The 18663-nt window shown below is 34.6% G+C and overlaps 1 protein-coding gene across 1 annotated transcript; it reads left to right on the plus strand.

Annotated features, from left to right (window-relative positions):
* The first annotated feature begins 6665 nt into the window (after positions 1–6665).
* LOC142336055 (serine/threonine-protein phosphatase 4 regulatory subunit 4-like) lies at positions 6666–17501 on the plus strand. Its single transcript, XM_075384551.1, has 2 exons — positions 6666–7508; positions 14107–17501. The coding sequence occupies exon 2, from the start codon at positions 14723–14725 to the stop codon at positions 17303–17305; it is 2583 nt and encodes an 860-aa protein (XP_075240666.1). The 5' UTR covers positions 6666–7508; positions 14107–14722; the 3' UTR covers positions 17306–17501.
* Positions 17502–18663: the final 1162 nt, after the last annotated feature.

The raw sequence follows: 18663 nt of genomic DNA on the forward strand, positions 1-18663 counted from the left end.
TGCTTTTTCAACTTTCGAGCTCGATGCGTACTTTTTGATCGAGCTTATTAAAAGCAAGCTAGGGAATAAATGGTTGCGTTTACATTTTGTCATTCACTCCCTGCCATAATAATTTTTTTTAAAACCTTAAGCAACCTCAGTGTCATGCCATTTGAAGGCACTAATTTGTGCGAATAATTTGAATTGTTTTGATAATGTATTATATGAACAAATATTTTATCATGTTTAATAGTCGCCCTCATCTTCTCAGCCGGCTATTGTAGTGGTACTATTTTTTCTCACAATTAATAATTTGAAATATTTTTGGGCGCTTTTTATTGCGACTCGTAGAGGAGTATTGGTGGAGCGTCTTGATAATTTATGGAGTTTATTAAAAATGGTATGTGAAAGTCAATTCGGCACGTTGGAAATAATTATTTTGGTCAAATTTTTGAACGATTTCAAGAGCAGAGATAAGAGAAAGTACATGCCTGACCATACCGCATTTTTGAGAGAGTGTGAATATTAATTGGTGACAAAATTTTCGCTGAGCGAGCATAATCCTCCCAGCTAACAAATATTTTATCATGTTTAATAGCCGCCCTCATCTTCTCAGCCGGCTATTGTAGTGGTACTATTTTTTCTCACAATTAATAATTTGAAATGTTTTTGGGCGCTTTTTATCGCGACTCGTAGAGGAGTACTGGCGGGGAGCCTCTTGATAATTTATAGAGTTTATTAAAAATGGGATGTGAAAGTCAATGCGGCACGTGGAAACTAATTGTTTTCGTCAAGCGTTTGAATGATTTCAAGAGCAGAGATAAGAGAAAGCAATTTTCTGACAAAACCGCATTTTCGAGAGAGTGTGAAATAGTAATTGGTGAAAAAAATTTCGCTAAGCGAGCAAACTGTTGTGATCATGAGTGACTTTTTTGAAGCAGTTTTTTAGTTTTAAATTTACTTTTTCGATTAAAGTAGTCTTGCTAAACCATATCAATAAGTAGCTGTACGTCTATGGATTTTTTTTCTGACCATCTCAATCATAGACTTTTAGATGCAATCTTGAGCTGTTTTTTATTTCCCCGTTTTAGACACATGGTGTTTCGTATTCTTTTTCAAGGTAAAACTGTCTTGGGTTACTTTTCTGGTTCAAATTTAGTTTTATTTTAGTTTTGGCGACCTTTTAATACCTATTGATATCTTTTTAAGTTTGTTTTAGCCGTCGAAGATTGTCTAAGCGCAGTCAATTTTTTGCTTCTTTTGAAGTATTTTGTCACCTGTCTTTTTGGTTTTCCGAATAGTTGTCTATTATCTTCTATTTTTATTAGAGTTTTCTCAGGGTTTTTTTAACTAAGTGAAACAATTAAAGATTGAATAGGCTAGATATAAAATAAATGAACCAATGCTGCTGTTTATAGTTTATGGTGCTTTTCTTTTGTATTTACGTGTAATATTTAAGTGTTTTTTGTTTGCATTTACATGTAGTGTGGGCGTTCAAGGATTAAACAGAAACTAGTTTCTATTGTGTGTTGAGAACCCTTCAATTTTTAGAGAATGTCTTCTTTAATTTTTTAACCTTTTCCTCGTTTTTCTTAGATTTTTTATCGTTTGTTTTCTACCATAAGGTAGTCATTCGTTAAGCAATGGTTTTAGGGTAGTAACTTGTCAAAAGTTTCCAAAAAAATGTCATCACATTTCGCTTTTATATTCTAATTGGTTCCCCCGTTTGTTGTCTCAAATTGAATGCTCTATTGATGTAAATAGTTTTAATAGTTAATTTAGTGGGTGGTTAGGGCATAAGTTAAGTTTTGCTCCGAATTTTTTATTCCTGCGATGTTTCATGAATTTTGAAGTCAAATTAGAGAAGTAATTTTGGTGGCGCTGAAACAGGAAGTAGCGAAAAATCGACTGGTTTTGTGATGTGATTTTTAAAACTCTAGTTTTAAGCAGGAGTGAGAAAACGGCGTTTTAACCAATTTTGCTTTCTCGGTTGATTTTTGCACATGTGCAGAAATCTTACTTTCTTTTTCGAGTTTTTCTCTGAATGGTTTTCTATGTCTAATCCAATTCTGTTTAGTCAATGAAAGTTTGTTGAAATGGATTTCAAGACTTGGCCTGCTGTTTTTACAATCCAAAGATTTAGATTGTATTGATGAGCTCTTTTTAAGATCGGTTCACGCTTTTTTGACTTTTTAATAGCAATGGGAGGTCAAATTAGAGCGGTGATTTTATTCACACTGGAGTAGTCAAAGGAACAAAATGGCCATTAGGCACGAGGAGTGATTTACTTAAACTACCTTGAATGTGGAGTGAGAAAGTTTTCCATTTTTGAAGATTTTTGTTCCATCGTGGCAATTCGACTTCTGTTTTAAGCGCTTTTCTCTTGATTATGATTAAAAAGTTATACATGGGTTATAATTGCTTCTATTTACAAACGCTTGAATCCCTGATTTTGCAGCTAATGCTTTAACGGCTTTGAAAATATTTATTGTCGTAAAATTTAAGTGCATTTGATGTTTTCACGTATCTTCTGTTCTTTTGTCTTATCACTTACTCTGATTAATGAAAGAAAAATGATTTTTCAAACTAAATGATTTAGTAGCTAAATGATTTTTTAAACTTTAAAACGCATTTATTTAAAAAAAAGTATTAGCGATTTTTCTGAACTTGCCTGTTGGTGTGCACAATTTCTTATCTTATCAATGAGTCATTTGGAGTAGGTGTCATCTGTTGCTATTGCACCTAATTAATGGTTTAAATTTTTAGCTAGCGCCTTTTATAGCCTTAACACTATTTCAAAAATTATATGCGAATGTTTGAGTTTTGCCTGTATTTGTTGTTGCTTTTGTTGTCTTTTTTAATAGCCGCACAGCGATAGCGGTGGCTATTATTGGCCTTCTCTTGGTTTTATTTCGTCGTCAAGATTTTTGTTACGACCATATGACGTCACAACCACTTCAAATCTACCTTTTGTTCTTTCGTTCATGCAATTTCAACTGAAGTGCGTGCGTAACGTCATTTCATTCTTAGTGGAGCGAGTTTTGTTGTTCATTCGCGTTATTAAATTTTTGGTCACACGTGACTTATCTCACTCTCAAAAATGACTTCCTCACTTTGAAAATGAATTTTTTTACTTTAATTCAAAGTGAAGGTCAAATGATTGTGTGTCACTATTAAAGAAGGTTTTTTGAGAGCAGCGTATAGAGGTAGCCGTAACTTATACAGATTCTCAATCAAAATTTAACAACTCATTCTTCAATGAAAAGACTAATTTTTTTGGTCTGTCTTTACTGTTTTTTGTAGACTGCAGATCTAAAGCTATTGCGGCTATTTTCTGGCAATCTGCCAGCTGTGTTCAATTAATTCCATTATTGACAGGTAGTACCGGTGGCTACCGAGGCGTAAATGGGTCTAATTAGTTGCTCGAATTCATAACTGGTTTTCATGATTTTGTTACTATTTTTTGGTTTGACGAAGATGTTGGTGGGCATTTTTGTTGCTTATCTTGTGGTATAGGAGCTTAATTTCAATTAGAAACGTTCTCCATGGACAAGTGCGGCATTTTTTCCAATTTCATGCTGCAGCTTATTTTTGTCTTTTGATTCTAGCGTTTATTGTGGATGAATTTGAGTCTATTGTTTTTGAAATGTTTTTTTTTGTATTGAGAAATTTTTTTACTCTAATGATGTAGGCTAAATTGTTTTAAATTATTTTGTTATACGATTGTGGTTGAGGCCAGTAATTTTTGATAAAGATCTTGATTTTTGTCACAATTGTTTTAGTGCATTTTGTATACTGTCTTTCATCGATTTTGTCAAGTTTGTTGTGTTGTGTTGTGTACGCATTCTACCGACGTGTTCTGCTAGGTTTATCACTTCTTTAAACAATTTTTTTTTCTCGTTTTAGTGCACAGCTTGTGCGAAAATCTTTTGGACTTCTCTATGCTTTTTCATTCGGCTCAAAGTGCTTTTTAAGTAGCATTTCGTTTGCCAAATTATATAGAATCTTTAGAGTCAATATCTAAAAAGGAAATTAAAATTAGAAACAAACGAGATAAACCCATAAAGAAATTGTAAGTCATGCCATCCCTAATGCTTTTGGTTGTGATAATGCCCCATGTATCCTCTCAATGTGAAAGAGGAGTTTGTCCAACTAAAAATGACATCAACTAGGTTCGCACTGTTTTTTTTTCTAATCCCAATCCGGGTTATAGACATTAATGGCGACTTAAACTAAGCCCAACAAGATGCTCTAGTAAACTCGTTCGGAATTCCTAAATTTTGTTTGGATTAGTTTAATTTTTTTTTTGTTTTAATTTTGCACCACCTTTAATTTTCCCATAAGTTTTGTCATGAAATTTTTGTTCACGCTTTTCATTCGTTCAGGTATTACCGAACTGTAGTTTGTGCGCGATTTCAGTTTTTGCCACCTAAAATGTTTTTCTCTAAGTGGTTCTAAAGCCACACTTTAATAAAGCGTACTTGTTGGCAAAATATAGAAATCATTGTCTGACGCGATTTCAGGGAAACATTTAAACATCATTCAGAAAATCAAATATTCTCAAATAACAATTTTACGCTGCTCTTCGAATTCTTTGAGCTCAAGGTTTTTGGTATAAATTAATTTTTTTTTGTCAATTTTTTGTATTGCAGTAATTCATCTGTTTTTTTAGTTGCGTTCTTCCGTATTTTTTTTCGTGAGAAGTATTCAATTAAATCTAACTGAAATTATCTAATTATATATGATGCTATTTTAAGTGGTACCCGTCTTTTGTGGATTAACGGTTGCTGTTTTTTGACATGCTTGGAAAATGCGAGCTTCAAATGACAGAATTTGATGTTTTTTAATAGGGCATTTCATCCTTACTTTCTTCAGAAAATCGCTCCGCTCAATTAAATTTTGCTCGTATTGTTAGCCGTTTTGGTTTAGGTAATTCGTTTTCCAAATTAACATTCTGCTATTGAACAACGCAGTTATTTTGTGCTCTGCCGTTTTTGGTGTTTATAGCTTCGAGCATTCTCCAGATGACTTTGCTTGTTTGGATTTCAGGTTTGAAGCCAGATTGCGACAGTAATTAAATGGCAAACGTCATTAAGTTTTAAATTTTGCAAAATTTGTAATTGCTCTCAAACGAAATTTGTAGCAATTATATTAATCTTGTCGGTCTTCATTTTTCATGCAATTTTTCGTACCACCGACTTTTTGTCTGATCGTTTTTGTCTTCTGGACATTTGACTTTTTGTCGTCAAAAACAAGTAGTCTGGAGTGCATCAAGTCCCAGAGCGGTTCTTTTAGAGCTTTATAGCCTCTGTGTATAAATTACCTAAGCACCATGATATGACAATATCATGGTACGAGGGGCCATTTTTGTGGTTTAGACCCTTCACTGGTCCACCTTCTTTTTCGTCACCCGTGCTTCATTCAAGTGTGTAAACTACCCTCCCTAAACGCCATCTAGCTCTTGACGAAGCCAACGGCTCTCCTGTTGTTTTAGAGCAAGTTTTCTCGGTCATTGATATTTTTTTTGAAATATTTCGTCTGAGTAATTTGACATCTTTTCGATTAGTATTTAATTGGCACAGTTGCTTGGTTTGAGCATTGTCTTAAATTGCCCTAGCGAGATCTAACTGACCTCAATTGCGGGCGCTACTTTGCGTCATCATACTTTTCAGAAGTTAGAACCACAGTGCGCTGATTTATTTTAAATAAATGTGTGATTCAATTATAGGACCACTACTGATGTTTATTTTGGGTTGAGTACACCATCTGATTTATTCATTTGAAAATATGTTCGTCCACCTCCAGGGATTATGTTTCAGTTATGTGCCGCTATATTTTTTTTCAAATTTTAGATTCTATTTAGTTACTCGAGATGTATCAGGTCGTTTTATGCTCTTCGGAAATTCGGTAATTGCTGTGAATTTCCGCTTTAATCAACAAAGCAGTTAATTTTCCTCCAATTTTCTTTTCGTTATTTGTCCTCCAATTTTCTGTTCCTATTTGTCCTACCTTAACACAATGACGCACCGGGCCTGTTCCAACATATATAGGCAACAATCCATCAAATTGATAGACAATAAAAGCGGAATTTAACTGCTTTGTTGATTAAATGTGAGGTTTGAGACTCATTGTTTGACTGTTGTGAGCCGAGATAGGTTTATGGCATATTTTGAAAGGACTAGACCGCTTTTTGGGCACCTTTGAAAGCTACAAATTACATGGGTGACTGAGTCCCTTTTGTTGGAAATAAATACGGCGTGTAAACACGTATGTTGTTTACATTTCTTAGATATTTCTACACCTGCTTGTTTATTGAAATCAGTCTCTTTTGGCATGCAGTTTCAAACATGAGTCGTCTAATACATCCGCAGAGGTTGCATTAAGTGTGAAACCTGTAATGAGGGTAGCCAGCCAATATGTGGTCAGTCGAAAAAGCAGAAATACCAAAACTTTGCCCTGAAATACACCTTTGGAACAAGACAGATTCTTTTTTTTTCGATACTGCGATGAGCTATACAAATGTTCACAGCGGCCCCCTGCAACACAATTTCTATATAATTGGAAAAATTGTTTTGAACGTGAATTACAATCAATAATTGAGAATTAATTATAATACTCAATAGAAATAATAGAACTCAAATAATTCATGAGTTCAACAATTTTTTTGAAGATTTGGTTCTGTTTTTTATTCGTTTTCTTTCTCCAGTTTCCTCCTTCGACGACCATGAATGGCTATAAATGGAAACAAAACTGTAATATATGGATCTGTTTTGAGATTGTTCTGCCGCGTGCACTTGCCCTGGTATCCTTAAATAATAATAGAAGCTTTACTACTACTAGGAGGTTGATGTTGGCTCTAAAAGCGTCACTGTGCTTGTAAAAGGTGCATAGAATTGTCGCCATTGATAGGTCAGAGCAGCTGTCACCCTTTTTGTGTGCAGGCATTCATAATTCACCAAAATCCGATTACAGTTTAATGCCACTACCGCAGGCTAATACCAACACACCACCTCAATTTCCTTTTATTACCTTTGTTACCCCGCTAACTTTGTTCAATTTTCCTTTCTTCCGTGAGATTAGTCAAATCGCAACAATGCTCTTACCCCGAAAATTCTTGATCTGTTTTCCCTTTTTTCTGCAGGTTGTTTTTCAACTCAACCCAATTTTTTTTATTTACCTCGGTATTTATCTTGTCTACTTAATCTGTCGCGTTGTTTCAAGTCGCAGAATTTCCGTAAAATTTTTTCGATTCTTTGGAGCCATGTTGGCGTCGATGTCATTATTATAGCTGCGAATAGTTAGCTGAGGAAATCTCCGGTGTGGTTGTTTCTTGATCAGCTCTTCCACGTTCAATTTTTAAATTTTTTTGTGGACCAAAGCCTAGAAACGCATACTTTCCGAGTTTCAATGCCGCTATTGCTGTTTCTATTTGTCTGTTTCTATTTGTATGGCGTTTTTGGCACTCTATGACACAAAGTTTCTGTCAAGTGTAATTACGTACTTACCTTCCTTCCTACTGGAAATTTGAGGTAAGATGAGGACTGCTTCTTATCTGATTTTTGTGACAAAAGATTTGCGAATCTAGCAGTTATTGAGTTAATTATTTGTTGCTTTTAATAGCCGCGAAGCGATAGCTGAGGCTATTATTGGCCTTCTCTTGGATTTTTAACGACTCGAAGAGGAGTATTGGTTTTCTCTCGGTCCTCACGCGGCATTTTGACATAAACGCGAAAGTGAGAAAAGCTGTCATGGTGAACCGATTTTTGCCAACCGAGAGAACTTTTTCGATGATGCGCTGCGTTAAGTGAATAACTTTTTGACTTTCAAAAACGTTCTTGAAAGAACGGCGCATATAGATAAACGTTTTTGCCGGTTTTTCGTCCATTTGGCTCAATTTTTTAACTTGTAATTTAGTTTTTTGTAGAAATTGGTTTTGATCGATTTTTTCTGCACTAATATAACTTTATGAAATTGATACCACTAAGTTTTGCAGAGCATAATAATAGTTTTCAAGTGTAAAATGTGCTCATCTTAATTTTAAAATTATTTTTTTCATTAATTTCTTTCTGTTTGTATCTTTGAGCGGATTTTGAAAAATCAATGTATATGGCAACGTTCGGTTGGCAACTCATGCATTGAACAACTCTTCATTTAATCCGTTTTTTTTGCATTTTTTGTCATTTTTAATTTTGGTTTTTATGTTGAAAAGTTTTGTTTTAAAGTTTTTCTGTGCACAGCCAGTGGTTTAATTTGGTGTAATTAATAATTTGATTTTTGACGTCTAATCTTTGAAATTCAAACGAAATTTAATTCAAAATAACAATTTTGTTTTTTTTTAAATTTTAATATTTTGACAAGTTTTTCTGCAAAGTATTTTAGTTTAGCGAATCTCTTTAACCGTTTCTCAATTTTTTATTTCAACAGAAGCATGGCTGTGTATTGTTTTTGAGCCATTTTACCTAAATAAATATATATACTTTATTTTGGATCAAAAATTTTTAAATTTTTGATGCCGCATGTGAAAACTGTGTTAAGGTCAAACGGCTGAACTCTTCGAAAAGCAGAGAAGAGAGGATGATTTTTGGATCGTATCGTTGAAAACTATTGTGTATATTAAAGGCGAGAAAGGTAGTTGTTAAAAAATTGCTAATTGAACAAATTTTTTATCACTTGCGGCTTTTTCAAAAGTTTTTTTTTTGCTTTTTTTTCCAATTTTTCAGTCAAAGGTGTTTCTGGCAATTATCTATTCTAGTAGAAGTGTGTTTCGAAGCACTTTTGACCATCTGGAGCAAATATTACACGTTTATATCCAATCTTGATCTAATTTACCATTTTGCATCTTTTAAGTTTTTCTTGCATTTTGTTTTCCTTTATTATTACCTTATTATTATTTTTTATTACCTTTGCGGAGTTGTGTGGTTGAAACTAATTGTTGTAGCAGTTTTAGTGATTGTTCGTTATGATTGATAGTTTTGGTGAGGAAAATTGGGTAAATTCGAGCATATTTTGCCGATAGTTGTATGTTTTTATGGTTTTGGTCTTCTGATCTTACGCGTCCTGCTCTATTTTTTTTCAGTCAATTCTCAGTTGAGAGTTGTTTTTTAGGTGTTGCTACTGTGAACGGACACTTCAAATCTAGTCATGGCAATTTTCTCTAACATTAATTACTTTGTTAAGTTTTTTGCTCTTAGCAGTTTCCAACAGGCAATTGATTTTTCTCTCCCTCCTTTTGGATGAGTGACTGAGCTGTTTTTTTTTGCTCTTATATTTTTACTTCTGTTTTTACTTCTCAGTCAAATTTTGGTTGGGTGACTGATTACCGAGATAATGTAATTGACATTTTCTCAAATTAGTGGTTCGGAAATTGCATTTATCGTTTGCGATGTTTTTAGAGTTCTATTTGCGGTTTTGTACACCGTCTCCTGTCTCTTTCGAGTTTGTTTTTTAAATTTTTATTGGTGTTCTGTCAATTGTTAATATTTTGCCAATCATGTGTATAGCAGGTTCCTTTACCAATATTTTTTTTGGGGTGGCCACTGAAGTTCAATTTTATCAGGTTATGTCTCAGTTTTTGGCAGATACTTTTGTCGTATTTTTCCTGTTTCAAATTGCTTATTATAATTGTGGAATATGCATTAGGTCATTGATTATGGTAACTTTTCTACTACGGTTCGTTTCCGGAGTTCTATTTTTTTATTTCGTCAAGATTTTCGTAACGACCATATGACGTCACAATCACTTCAAATCTGCCTTTTGTTGTTCATTCATTCATACAATTTCAACTGAACTGCGCGCGTTACGTCATTTTTCACTTTTGCTGGCGCGAGTTTTTCCTGTTCATTCGCGATATACAGATTCTTGATCAAAATTTAACATCCTGTTCATTCGCGATATACAGATTCTTGATCAAAATTTAACATCTCATTTCTTAATGAAAAAAACTAATTCTTAGTTTGTCTGTTTCTTTTTGAGACTGCAGATCTACAAAGCTATTGCGGCTTTTTTCCGGCAAGCTGCCAGCTATTTAAGTTTCCTGATGGATGAATCAATATAGACCATCAGCTGTTATGTCTATTAATTGGTTAAGCTTGTCTTTTTCGTACGTAGTGTTGGTTCTTTTTTCTATCTAATTTTTTGGGCGCCAGGAACTTTATGGTAGCCTGGCTTTTTTCAAGTAATCTTGGTTCGGTGGATTTTTTTTGCGGAAATATACAAAAAAGTCCACTTGAAAAACTGAATCGATTGAAATTTTCTACCCCTTTTACCTTTCCTACCCGTTCATGCTCCATATATATTCTTATGTGCTTATTTTTACTTTTTGAAAATTAGGAATTGAATCTCTTAAAATTGCTAATTAGATATTACTTAATTGCTAATTAGAGTGAAGCAGATTCAAAAGAAAAAGATCTGGAGTGGCAATATTGTAACAAATTATTAGTAAAAAAGTGCAAAAAAACGGTAAGATTAATTACCTGAACCATTACTGAGTTCAGCTTTTCTTGGGTACCCTGGAGTTTTTTTTGTACTTAGATCAATTTCACTGTCGTTGTAAGTACAGTCAATTTTCATGCAAAAAAAGATTAAAGACTTTCTTGGATAACTGGCGCTTGCTAAAGCTACAAACGGAAAGCTACAAAGCCGAGTCTTGACAATTAAGTACATTTGCTTAATTAATAGCAGCAAAGCGATAGCTGGGGCTATTATTGGCCGCCTCTTCTTTTTTTTACAAATCAGTCTTTTTTAAGATCTGCTCACACTCTTTTGACCATTTCTTGTCAATGAGAGGTCAAATTGGAGTAGTGATTGTAATCACACTGGAATAGTAAGACGAGCGAAAAGCGAGTAGCTATAAGGCATGACATTGTTGAAAATTGCTTTAAATTCAATTGAGGAAAAGGTTTCGTAACAATATTTTGTTTCTTGAGAGCATTTTTTACGTGCCGCAATTGTTTTCTCTTCATTTTCTGTAGGAATACTTTTGGAGGAATAAGTGATGCGTTTGTTCTAATAATGAACAGTTTTGGATGTTTAGACCCCACAAAAGGCAAATAATTGTTTTCAATACTTTGACGTTAATTGAACTTCTAAAGTAAGGGATTGTTTGGATTTTGCCTGTTCTTTGTTGTTCTTTTTGTTGCTGTGTTATTTAGTCTAATTAATGTGGGTTCGCAATGGGTTCTCCGTTGAGGTTTTTTTGATGAGTTTGTTTTGCGGATATCTAAATCGAATTCGACGAATTTTAACCAATTTGACACAACTTGAGTTCAAATAAATCTTCAAAATTGTTCAAAATTGTGCAAAACAATTTTGTATTTTAGATTTTTCCTTCTACCGTTCTTTTTATCGTCTAATAAGTCAGCATCTTTTTGGACAGCTCCGAGTAGCTCCTCTATGAGCCAGAATTTGATCAATTTAAAGGTTTGCACGCATATCTAATGTTTTCACTACTTTGACACGACTTGCAATCGAAAAAAGATTTCTTAGCAGTTTTTTTGTTGTTTTCCAGTTGTTTTACCGCCTCGCCTCGTTAATGATAGATCTCATGGTCCATTTCATTAGGCACTTTCGAGTTTTCTACATCTTGAATTCAATACTGAATATCTCAACGAATCTGACGCAACTTGTTTTTGAAAATTATTTGTTATTTTTTAGATTTTGTGAGCTCTGGTAGTTGTTTATTTCACCTCTCTAGGTTCTCTAATGAGCCATGTTTGAGTGTTTTCAATTGTTTCATTCATAGTCAACAGTTTTTACGACTTTGACAGGATTTGCTTTTAAATTTACTCATTGTTCGCTGGATTTTGCCGTTCTTCGCAATATTTTTTTTCTTCGCATAGACATTAAAAAGCTCTCAATTGAGTCAAACTAAGGTTTTTAGTTTTTTGTTGATACTTTTATTGACTTTGGCGACTTTTTTGAACTTTTGATTATTGTCTTCATTTGTTGCTACTTTTGTTACGTGGCACCCGAATCTGTTTTTTATTTTAATCGAAGTTGATGTCTTTTCTATCTATAAATGGTGGGAAAGAATCCGAGGAGTTCAGTTTGCCTTTGCATGTTTCAATGGCTTTGTGCCACTTATTTTCAATGAAATAGCAAAAACAGGCTTTTGTCAAATGTTCTTTTACTTGTCTCTGTGGTTTTCTGCAAATTTGGTGTGTACTCTAATAAACTACTATTGTTTAAAGGTCTTTCGAAATTGACGTTGTTCGGCTTAATAACTCCGATGAGCGTATTATTCTAAAAGTGAATTGAATTATTTTTTTTTAGATTTAGGTAGTGTTCTTTTCATTATCGGAGGCTGCTCTTTCATGGAGGCTGATTATGTTGTCTTCTGTTTGTTCGATTCCTTTAATTGTAATTCAGAAATGACTTCCTGGCTTTGAAATTGACTTTTTAAATTCAGTTCAAAGAGATTAAGGTTGAGTGAGTGCGTATCACTCTTATTGAAAATTATTTGAGAGCAGCTAATTGAAGCAGCAATAAGATAATCAGGTTCTTAATGAAAATATAACATCTCAGAATTCAATTAACAAAGATTTTTTGTTCATTTTCTTTTACGATTTTGAGACTGCAGATCTACAAAACTATTGCGGCTATTTTCTGGGCTATGTTTGATTTGCTTAAGTTGACAAAAAATTTAGTTGAATTATCAAAATTAGACAGCTCATTTTTTATGCAATTGATCAAAAAGTAAACTTGGGTAATATACTGCCTCTTGAAGATAAAAAAATCTTTTATTGTAAACTCGATATTTGTAGTTGTAACTCTTTCTTTTTTTGATATACGCTTTTTGTTTTCTTGGACCAGAAATCCAACAAAAAGGGAAAATATTTATCAATTGGAATTTTTGGTTTAATATCATTTGTTCATTTATATCAATTCTTTTGTTGTTGATTCTCTCAAACGCAATTTCTTTCCTGATGTTGGACTTTCCTGTGCTGCCCGTGGACTCGCACGATCGATCTTGTGAAATATGAAAAATGTTAGCAACTTCAATGGTTATTCTGCTGACTGTCAATTTTTGAATAGCAAGTTTGAAACCTTTTTCTCGAGATTTCATAGTTGCTATCAACTCTTTCATTTTCCTGATATGAAAAATTACTGGTTGCGTTCCAACCTTCGATTGTTTTTGTTGTTAAATAAATCGTTAAAAATTTGGTTTTTAGTAGCGAGAATTATTTGTAATTTGTTATTGGGTATTGAAAGCTCGAAAGGTTCAGTTTGCAAGGCTTTGTTTTTACAATTCTTATAGATGTCACGTTACAATTATCTCTGTATTAATTTTGCACTGATAATTGAAAAATGTGATAAGAACGATCATTAAACCGAATTGGAATCTTTACTTTGTGAAGTTTTGGCTTTTGTATTAAAAACGCAATTTTTTACTATCCAAAAGTTTGAATGTTTTGGGACCTTGGCACCCATGGTATAAAAAGAGTGGGGTAAAAGGCCTCACTGCTATTAAAAATTTGGACATTTTGCAGCTGAAATAATTTCGTAATTTCTCTCGCTTATCATTAGGAATTGTTTCCTTGCTGAGGATTTTACAAAAATACTTTTCGATTTTTAAAAACTATTTTGGTGATAATATTGGTTTGAAATAGCCTTGATTGTATGGCAATGAATGCTGAATTTGATTTATTTGATTGCCGTGGGGACGAATGAGTTGTCTAATTAGTGTCATTTTTGCAAATCTTTGGTGAAGGAATGTCTCGATCTCAGTTTTTGTTTTGCAACCACTTTGTCACTTGAACTTCAAAAGTTCAATTATGAACAAGTTCATAAAAAGGTTGGAGTTGGTCTGAATGTTTCATTTTTGTTTTATTTTGTCGAAGCATAATATATAGCTTTTGAATATAACATAGGTGTGCGTTGTGCGTTCATATGCCACGTTTTTAACGTTATTTTGAGTGACGCGTTGCTCTTTCTCAGGCTGTAAAGGCTCCGAAAATTTTGTTACTTCGTTCTCTGATTTTTTGTATCATGTGAATATTCTAAATATAATGTAAAATATGTAAATAAGTTTAGATGGTTGTTGAACATGGTCTTAGAATAGTTTTATTTGTAATTTGACTATCTCTTGATTTGGCTGATTAAAAATCTTAGAAGTTGATTGGTTTTCAGGCACAATGTAAATACACGCAAGTACACACCACCTCTCAAAACACGCGCACAATTTACCTCAGTTGAAAACGTAACAAGTAATATAGGTAAATGGTGGAACTTGATGTTTTCGAGCATCATTTGGTCACAAACAAAAAACCTTGTACAATTATGTAAATTGTAACTAGAACAATTTGAGAAGAGAGCTCTTACCATTGATGCTTCTTGCAGCGAACAACACAGCTTGATTGTAATTCAAGTCAACTTTTGTCAGATTTTACCAACCGGTCTTGTCGAGAAAGCAGCTCAACTTGGACCATGTTATAAGCTGAGATTCCATCTTGAAACTTGACGATTGTTACAGATGTAAAGCCGTGTTTTGTGGCGCTGAGCAGGCGCCAAATTTATCAAATCTGAAGTTAATGTTGCAGAAAATTATTCCCGTGATGTTGGCTTGTTTTACATGAAAAGTACAACTTTTGCTGTTCATTTTGTCAAGTGCCATCTCGTCTTAATTATCAATTTGCGGCTCATAACTGTTGATATCTATTTACAACTTATACGTTAGATCGTTTGAAGCCACAATTAAAATCGTGTGCTGATTTTTGGACAAAGTTTGCGTTTTACTCTTACGAAAATGGATTCTTTGGACGAGAATTTTGATTTTGAAGATACTTACGAATCGGCAGTTCATCAAATCAAAACAGCTGATGAAATCAAGAAATACGTTGTGGATGAAAAGTTGACTCCAGTCGAGCGATTTCTGCATATTCTGAACAAAGGCGAAGATGTCCAGAAGTACAGTGCTTTGAGCAATGTTGCTTCATTGATCAAGTCTTGCGATAACAAAGATAAAGAAATTGTCCTTAAAAAGGTTTCATCCTTTGTTCTCGATTCGGGAGAAGATTTCAACGTAATGATGGCGGAACAATTTCCGATATTGTTGAAAGAAAGCTTTATTAACGAGTTACTATTTCTGCGTCTTCTTTTTCCGACAGTAATTCAAGGTTTGCATGCACGTATGTCAATTATATCACAAGCATGGAATAATTGTTTGCTTGAAGTCCTCCCATTTTTGCCCAAGGAGATTTTGAAAAAAGAAGTTTTGCCGATTGTGCGTAAGCACAGTGATTTGAGGCAAACTGTTCAGACCAGAACGTTCGCCTGTCGTTTGGTGAGTAAAATGACACATTATTACGACAACTCCCTAATAATGCAAGATTTGGTTCCCATCATCAAGCATCTATGTCAAGACATAGAGTACGAGGTGCGCTGGAATATGTGCGTGAGCCTGGTACCAATTGTTAAGTCAATTGACACTGAAACTACTGCTAATACTTTACTGCCAGAACTCATCGAGTTAACAAACGATGAGGAAAAAATTGTCAAGTTTAAAGCGCTCTCCGCTTTAGTAGACTTCGTCCCCTTTTTGGACGAGGACTGCGTATTCTCAACGGTGCTTCCTACAGTTGACAGGTACATGGAATCAACGTCCCTCAAACATGATCCCAACATCGTGGAACTTTCGCGAGTGTTTGGTGGACTTTGTTTCCAACTGGGTCATCATCTAAGTGAAGATCAAAGAAATTATTACCTTAGTTTCTACAGGAAACTATCGACCAATGGTCTAAGTGATTCGGGCTCCAACTCAGAGAAAGTGCGAAGAGATTCAGTACACTTAATGCCTGCAAATCACCAGAAACCTGAAACTGATAAGTTTGTGGAGTGTCGACAATGCGCTGCTTTCAACTTCCCAGCTCTGCTAAGCTTTTGTGGCAGCAGTGGGTTTTCACAACAGCTTGAAAGGACATTGTACAGTTTGGCCACAGATCCGGCTGTTTCGGTGCGAAAAACAACTGCCGCGGGTTTCCATGAGTTGGTTAAAATGATGGCTCCCAAAGCTGTAGTGCTTGAAAATATTTTACTCCAGTTACTCAAAGACGACAACTTGGAGGTGAAAACAGCAATAACTAAGCATCTCAACATTGTCATAATTTACATGTACGATTCATCAATCAGTCATACTTCTGAAAAGTGCTTACAAGATAAAATTGTAGAAGCGATTATTGAAAGTTATCAAGTATTGAAAGCGAGTCATAACTGGAGAGCTACCGTCACTATTGTCAAACATTTTTGCGCGATACCGAATTGCTTCCACGATGATATAACGTACAAAAAAGTGTACCCGTTATTATACGGAATTGTAACTTCACACAGTTCTAGACCTATTAAGGAAGCTGCATGTGAATCTCTGTCTTGGCTAGTTCGTTCAAATCGCAAGTTCGACCAACGCAGCGAAATGGTCGCATCAATTATAAACAATCTAGCTGCGAGCGATTCTTCAGCGCAACGTTTAATGTTCATCGAACTTTGTCGGTGCTTTTCAAAACACTTTTCCCGCAAGTTTTTCAAAGAAAACTTCTTTGACCACCTTATCAATTTATCAGCAGATAAAGTATTAGATGTTAGATTAGCAGTTAGCAAATATTTGCCCCAAGTTAAGTCCATGTTGAGGTTGCCTGTTGATCGGAATCTGCTTCACAAGCTGGAGTTGGCTGTTCGGAGTTTGATTAACCAAGATTACCAAAACCGGCAGTCGAGTACTCTGACGTCGACTATAAGGTACTACACGCAGCTGTGTGACCAACAGGAAACCATAGTTGAAAGTGCCATTGATCATGTCCCAAAAACTGAAGATGACGTAATCGATCATCAGAAGGAAGAAGAGGAAAAGCTGATTGAGGTGAATCATAAACAACGTCGGAGAAAAACAATTTCCAAGTGTACGGAAAACGGCACAGGTGCAGTAAAAACGACGCCAGGAACCAAAAGTTCTGATCCGTCCTCAAATGGGGGATCAAAAGCGAAAAATCTCAACATTTCTCCCACATCTCAAACTAACGGAATCTCTCTCAGTGCTAACGCCTCCCCGCTTTCACCGCCTCTCAAAAGCCCGCTCTCTGTTAAAATTGTGCAGAGCCCGGCTGGTAATAAAAGCGGGAATAATTCGCCTTCGAGGACGAATTCGATTAAGGCCAGAGGTAGCGGAACCTCTTCGCCTCTTATAATGAAGTCGCAGCATAATAGTAGCAACAATCACTTGACTCCGAATGGTTTGCACGAATTGAGACGTGCTTCAATGCCAGTTGCACTGCCTTCCGATGGAAACATGGGATCAAAACGGACTACAGTGTCCTCTAAATCATCTGCCAAAAAATAAAAAAAATATTAGTAGACTTAGAATTGAGTTTAAAACTACTGGTCTTAGCCTTTTTGGTGTCTCTATTGCTTTGATTAATTGTTTCGCCCATAAAGGTAGAACGCAAACGAACGTATCGAATATACTGGTCGGATTTAAGAGTATAAGTGCAGATTTAAAACATGCAGATTAATGCATCCAGAATTATTTTTTTGAATGGAGGGAACAAGTGTATGTAGCCAGTCCCACGACACTGCAAGCGTCTACTGTTAATAACTGAACTAGCTTACAAATAATGTTTCTGACTTACAGATCAAATACGAAGATTAAGTTTAGAGAATCCCTTTTTACAGTAACCGGCTTCAAAAGTGAGTGGTTTACTTAAGCATGACGGTATCGGCGGGCGCTTTTAATGAAAGTTGCAGCGCAAGCAAACGATTAAATTGAACAAAAGAAAACTGGCATGAAAACGACCAAATGGAACCTATTTGCATGTCTGAAAGTTTTCGAAAGTTCGCTTGCGTTGCAATTTTTGAGACTTACTATATAAAAGGGTATGTTGTTTCCCATTTGCATGCTTACACAATTCTGAACGATCGTTTGCTTCGTTCCTTTATGAGACATACGATATTCAAAAGAGGTCAATTTCGATCCATTCATTAGTCAATAAATTGGATATTTGCTGCTTTTATGTGGGCATTTCATCATTTAATTTTCAACTCTTAAAACGTGCTTTTTTCGCTCTGTTAGGTTTGCAATTAATAGATGAATTAAATTCTACTATGCATTTGAATATTAAAGAGTTTTTTGATTTTCAATGATACTTTCTGGTATATTCAATAGGTTTATCTTAAACTGCTGTGATATTGTAAATATGTACATAAAATGCTATGATGTAAAGCTTTTGATTAAATTTTTGATTGATCAATTTTGTCCTTTTTGATAGTATAGTAATTAAAAGTTAAAACATTAATTGTTTTTGGAAAATCGCTGTGCAAAATTGAGTGTATCTGAATTGTTATAGCTGGTGGTAGGCTTTAATTAATCCAGTTAAATGAAAAAAAATGAAGAATAATTGGTGGACCATTTTGTGCATTATTCAATTGAACAGTAATTTATTGATTGTTCAGATGTAAAGTCAATGGTTTGTAACTATTAGACGTCATTGTAATGAATTTTTCTGTTTTAATACAGAATCAGAGCTCAAATCAAATTGAACTTGTGAAAGAAGTATTTTCTATAGTGGCCACTGACGTGTTAAAATTGCGGCGTTGCTATTAAAATTTGAGGGTGGCAGTATTAAAACAGCGCTTTTTGTAAAATTTTGGGAAATGTTCTCAGGTTAAATGAATTAAGTTTTCTTTGGTTTCGTAAAATTC

This window comes from Convolutriloba macropyga, chromosome 3 (genome assembly GCF_964194025.1).
Source record: "Convolutriloba macropyga chromosome 3, txConMacr16.3, whole genome shotgun sequence".
Classification (NCBI taxonomy): domain Eukaryota; kingdom Metazoa; phylum Xenacoelomorpha; order Acoela; family Convolutidae; genus Convolutriloba; species Convolutriloba macropyga.

Coding starts and splice junctions, on each gene's coding strand:
- LOC142336055 (XM_075384551.1), top strand. CDS start 14,723: ATGGATTCTTTGGACGAGAATTTTGATTTTGAAGATACTTACGAATCG.